The following is a 5458-nucleotide window of genomic DNA, read 5'->3' on the forward strand; positions in this document are numbered from 1 at the left end:
TTGCACTTCCCTGAGAACTGTACTTTTAGGACTAATTGATTCGGGTAATTAATTTGTTCTACCTGCTGGATCAGATGGAAACGCTGTCCGTGTGCCCAAGGATTAGCACTTGTCTTTCTAACATCTTTCTTAATTATCTAATAGCATGGGTTGTGCGAATTCTGGCTCTATTAGAACACTTTTACTATTAACGGTAGTGATTGGAATTGTGATGACAACTCGATTTCAACAAATTAGAGCTTAAAATCAGGAGATGAAGGAGAAGCGCCTTCTTTTAATTTCCCTGAGTTTAACACCAATAATTAGAGCAATTTTCCGAGATGCGAACCGAAATTATCTCAGCTATGATGTGGTGTATCACCCTCATTTGAGCAAATTGACTCCGGGGAAATGAATGGTGCAGATTAAGGGGGTGAGGAAGGGGGGGAAAAAAAAAAAAAGACAAAACAGAGGAAAGACCCCCAAATTAAAATTGTTGGCGCAACAGAGAGCGGGGAAGGGATGGGAACAAAACCGTGACGGGATGAGAGCCTGAGCGCGAAGGGCGAAGCTGCGTGCGCGGGGACAGGCTGGGAGCGGAGCGTGGGAAAGAGCCGCTGGTTTATTTTTGCCCCAAGTTTTTTGGTTTTGTTGGTTTTTTTTGGTTTTTTTTTAAGGGGAAAAAAAGGAGATACTCCCCGTGTTTGGGAAAACGCTCCAAGCGCCGCGCTCGGTGCGGAGCGGTGCGCGGGGGAGGCTGCGCGGCTGCGGCGCTCCTCCGGAGAGGCTCCTCGCCCCCTCCTCGCCCCCGGGGTGGTTTGGGTGGCCCGGCAGGCCCGTCCCCCCCCCGCTCGCCATTGGCTCAGCGCGCATCCCCCTTCCCACCGCGCCTCAAAGGCGCGCAGCGCCCCGCGCATCCCCGACCCGCCCGCCTCGCCTCCCCCGGCTCCACCAGCTTATTTCTGGCTGGGGGATTGATGTGGTTTTTTTTTTTTTTTTTAAATATTATCTTTATTTATTTTGACTGCGGATTTAAAAAACCAATTGTATTTATTTATTTTCATCATTACTTTCATTTCTTCTCTGGCGGCCCGGGGGTGCAGCCGGCCGCCCCCTCTCTGTCCTCCGGCAGCTCGGCGCGGCTCCCTCCCTTCCCCGCTGCCCGAGGGGCACAGAGCCGCCATGAACCTCAACTTCACGTCGCCCGTGCACCCCGTCTCGACGGCCAGGCCCACCTCGTTCTTCATCGAGGACATCCTGCTGCACAAGCCCAAACCCCTGCGGGAGGTGCCCCCCGAGCACTTCCCCGGCTCCTTGGCCTCCCGCGTGCCCCTCTTGGACTATGGGTACCCCCTGATGCCCACCCCGACCCTGCTGGCGCCTCACCCGCACCCCGCCCTGCACAAGCCGGAGCATCACCACCACCACCCCTATTTCCTCACCACCTCGGGTAAGTGCGGCAGCGCCTGCCGAGTTTGGGGCGTCCAGGTGGGGACTGGGGTGAGGACAAGAGTGACAGAGCCGCTCTGGGACGGCCAGGCATCTTTCTACATCCCCCGCCACCACCCTGGCTGCACCCCCCGGGGCAGGAGCCCCTCGCCCCGGGGCAGCCACTTCGTTAGCGGGTGCCCGAAACCTTGAGGGTTTCCCTCTCTTTGCCTTTAATTTTATTTATTTTTTTTTTAATCACTTTTTTTGGGGGACCGATAACGTCGCTTTTTCCTCGCGTTGTCCAGCCGGGTTTCGCTTTTCCGCTTCCAGCAGCAGCGCTGGGGCTGTGCCTCTCCTCTTCCTCATCCTGGGGCTCTTCCCGTCCCGGGGCCCGTTCTTTGCTCTGCAAGGAGAAAACCCCCGAAGTTTCCCAAGCCATGTATCAGCGGGGCCGTGCAGGATCGCTTTCCCCTTCCCAACCTTTTCCAGGGCTCCCCCGGTTTTTTCCATGCCCATTTCGTTGTGGTTTCGTCGCCGGGAGGGTTCAGGTGTCCCCGCCAGCCTCGAGTCCCCTCCGGTGGCAGCGCTGCCCGGGCTCTCTTCACCTTCCCAGGGTGGGCTCGGCAGGGGCGAAGCGCTTGGGAAATCCTCCTGTTTTCAGCACCAAAAAAACCCCCAAATCCCCAAACCCAAACCAATAAATCGACCTCAAAAACGAAATAAACGAAAAAAATATCAAAAAATTAAAAGAGGCAGGGGGAGAGCCCACCCCGAGCCGCCGCAGGAAAGCTCCGACATTCCTGGGGGTTCCCCCGGATCCATCTCCCTGCCCCACCGCAGCGCGGGTCTCCGCCGTGTGTCCCCCCAGGAATGCCGGTGCCAGCCCTTTTCCAGCACCACGCTCACGCCGAGCTGCCCGGGAAGCACTGCCGCCGCCGCAAAGCCCGCACCGTGTTCTCCGACTCGCAGCTCTCCGGCCTGGAGAAGAGGTTTGAGATCCAGCGGTACCTCTCCACGCCCGAGCGGGTGGAGCTGGCCACGGCCCTCAGCCTCTCCGAGACCCAGGTACGGGCAGCAGGGACTGGCTCTGGCACCTGTCCCCACCCCTCATCCCGTCCAGCGTCCTCACATCCCGAGGAGCGTCCCCACATCCCATCCATTCAGCATCCCCCGGATCACTTCCAGCATCCCCACATCCATCCCCTCCAGCATCCCCACATCCCCTCCAGCATCCCCACATCCCCTCCAGCATCCCCACAGCCCCTCCAACATCCTCACATCCCCTCCGGCATTCCCACATCCATCCCCTCCAGCATCCCCACATCCCCTCCAGCATCCCCACATCCATCCCATCCAGTCTCTTTCTCCCTTTAATTTTTATTACTTTTTCCCCCCCTTCTTTTTCCAATCTTTCTCCCCCTTTCCCTCCTCTTCTCCAGGTGAAAACCTGGTTCCAGAACCGCCGCATGAAGCACAAAAAGCAGCTGCGGAAGACGCAGGACGACCCGAAGCAGGCGGGCGGGGAGGAGAGCCGGGAGCAGAGCTCCCCCGAGCCCGAGCTGCCCGAGCCGGCCGGCGCCGAGCCCCGCAAGGGCCCCCCCTGCCCCTTCCTGCTGCAGGACCCCGAGGACGAGGTGGACATCCTGGAGGAGGGGGACATCAGCGCCGGCCCCCACCGCCTCTAGGAGAGCCGGGGCTCTCCTGCCTCTCCTTGGCTCTGCCCCGGCCCCGCGGGGCGCCCCCGCCTCCCCAGCCTTGGGAACGCGCACAGGGAAGGGGGGCACGGCTCGGGAAGGGGGTGTGGGTGCGGGGGGAGCCCACTCCCCTCCCCGGGGCGAAGGTGGCGGTGCCCCCGAGGGGGCCGGGACCCCGCGGTGCCGCCGGTGCTCCCCAGCATCACCCCAAGCCTGGGCTGTGCTCGGAAATCTGGTGCGGGGAGAGTAAAACCGAGTTTGCTTTAGGTTCCCCCTTTCCTCCGAAAAGTGTCGGACTTTTCCTCGTTCCCCGAACTTTCCTCGGGTTTAAAATAAATGTATACTCGTGGCAGCATGTTGTGGTTCCTGGGAGCGGCAGGCAGGGCGACTTGCACCCTTTATTCCCCAAATCCCTAAATCCTCGCCGCTCTTTCCACGCTCGCCGTTTCCATCCCCAGTGCGGGAGGTCGGGCAGAGCTTCCGAGACGTGCATAAGTAAAAAGAATGGTAAGAAAAGCCCTCGAAGAAACAGGTAAGGCAAAAATTCCGGTTTATTTCATTCCGCTGTGGGGAAGGGGAAGGGGAGCATCACCAATAACTCGATCCTGCCACGGCTGCACGGAGCAAACGGCGCTCCCAGCCAGAAAAAAGGGATTTTCTACAGCTTGCAGAAGTGTCGGCAGCCTGATTCCTGCCCGGCTTCCAGGTGTGGATCCCAGATAATTCCCTTTTGCTCTGAAACAGCCCCGGAGCGGGTCCCGCGTTTGGCTCCTGTTCCCCCGCCTGCATCTCCCCCCTTCTCCCTGCGCTCCGTGTCGCGCTCAGCTGGAGCAGCCCCCGGCCGCGCTTGCTTTGCCTTTACCTTCCTGCCAGGGAAATGGGGCTCATTTCCAGGTAAATTCAGATTTTTATAATTTATTTTTGGTTTTGGGCTGAGCTGCTGGCTGGGAAATGCGCCGGGAGCGCGGCGGAGGCTCCGCATCTCCGGGGAGGAGATGGTGGGATTGGGAATTTCCCCCGTAAAAACCTGGAGCGGGGGCTGTGCTGGCTCAGATATTCCCTGGCAGCCCCCGCTGCAGCAGCAACACGGCGGCGTGGCGGTGTCTCGTTAGGTTATTTAATTTATTACCTTGTTTTTTGGTTTTTATCGGGAATTTCATTTGGTTGTCTGGCGTTATTAGCACTTTCAGGGCGTTTTGGATCATGGGACATGTCGTTTTGTGAGGAGAAAAACGTTTAATTTTCCTGTTTAATATATAAAATATAGACGATTGAAATGTGTGCGTTTGCTTCCTTTTTGTGAGTCTGCCCTTCTGTTTTTCACATGCAAAATAATAAAGACCACGCGTTGCGTGTAGAGGAAATCCCCATCCATCTATCCAGGAAAAGCTGCTCGGCTTTAAAAATCCTTTCAGGACAATAATTTCCACCAAAAAAATGCCACCCATCTCCCTAAAAATTAGGATTCAGAAGGCAAAGCAACCGCTCTTCTCCTGAAACCTCGGCGTGGTTTGAAGCAGAGCCGGCTGGAAATGCCGCTCCCAGCTCCGGGGCTCTTCCCTTCTCCCAGCTCCCGTGGGCAGGGATGCGATGGGAACTGGAAAACCTGGAAATTTGACACTTTCCCTGTGTCGCCCCCGGAGTATTTTGCTCTGTGCTCGTTGTCAGCCTCCCCTGAGCGTGTGTTTGAGCGGGAATCACTAAAAATGATAGCAGAGAAAAGCTCTGCACGAGATTTATGGGGTAACAATTTTTTGACCACGTCTGCCACTGCTGTTGCCAGGGTGGAGAGTGGCTCGGGGCTGGCCTGGCTCTGCTCTAGGGTGCCAGATCTATAAGAAAAGGTCAAAAATATGACTCAAAGAACCCTCAAATCTCTGCTGTGTCTCCCCTGCCACTCCAGGAGCTCCCTTCCCAAAGTATTCCTGCTGATCAATAAACCAAACCCCGCCACCATCTTCACCTCTGGACGGTTTTAGGCACCTTGGCTGACAGTTAAAGCTACAAATCGTATTAAAAACTGCACCCGCTGATCCCTCAGGGACAAACACAGGCAGAGCGGGAATGTTCCCAGCCCAGGGATGTCCCCATCCCTGAGCCTTGCAAGGGAACAGGAAGATTTGGGAACAGGCTGCTTATCCCACAAAGCTTAGTGCTCAAAACTCCGAAACTGAGACAGCTGAAGGAAAGAGTCACTGCCAGAGAAATTCCCTGTGTCACCAGCCAGCTCCTGCCCAGCTGGGAGCAGTGCTGGAGGTGGAAAAGCGTAATTTCCAGACTCAGCAATGTTTTGGGAAGAGGCTATTGGAGAATGGAGATGGTCCTGGGAGAAAGGAAGGGCTGGGCAGGCGGTT

At 56.9% G+C, this 5458-nt stretch overlaps 1 protein-coding gene across 1 annotated transcript; it reads left to right on the forward strand.

Annotated features, from left to right (window-relative positions):
* The first annotated feature begins 919 nt into the window (after positions 1 to 919).
* BSX (brain specific homeobox) lies at positions 920 to 4385 on the forward strand. Its single transcript, XM_032133944.1, has 3 exons — positions 920 to 1429; positions 2279 to 2475; positions 2850 to 4385. The coding sequence occupies exons 1-3, from the start codon at positions 1162 to 1164 to the stop codon at positions 3093 to 3095; spliced, it is 711 nt and encodes a 236-aa protein (XP_031989835.1). The 5' UTR covers positions 920 to 1161; the 3' UTR covers positions 3096 to 4385.
* Positions 4386 to 5458: the final 1073 nt, after the last annotated feature.

This window comes from Corvus moneduloides, chromosome 25, assembly GCF_009650955.1.
Source record: "Corvus moneduloides isolate bCorMon1 chromosome 25, bCorMon1.pri, whole genome shotgun sequence".
NCBI classification, from domain to species: domain Eukaryota; kingdom Metazoa; phylum Chordata; class Aves; order Passeriformes; family Corvidae; genus Corvus; species Corvus moneduloides.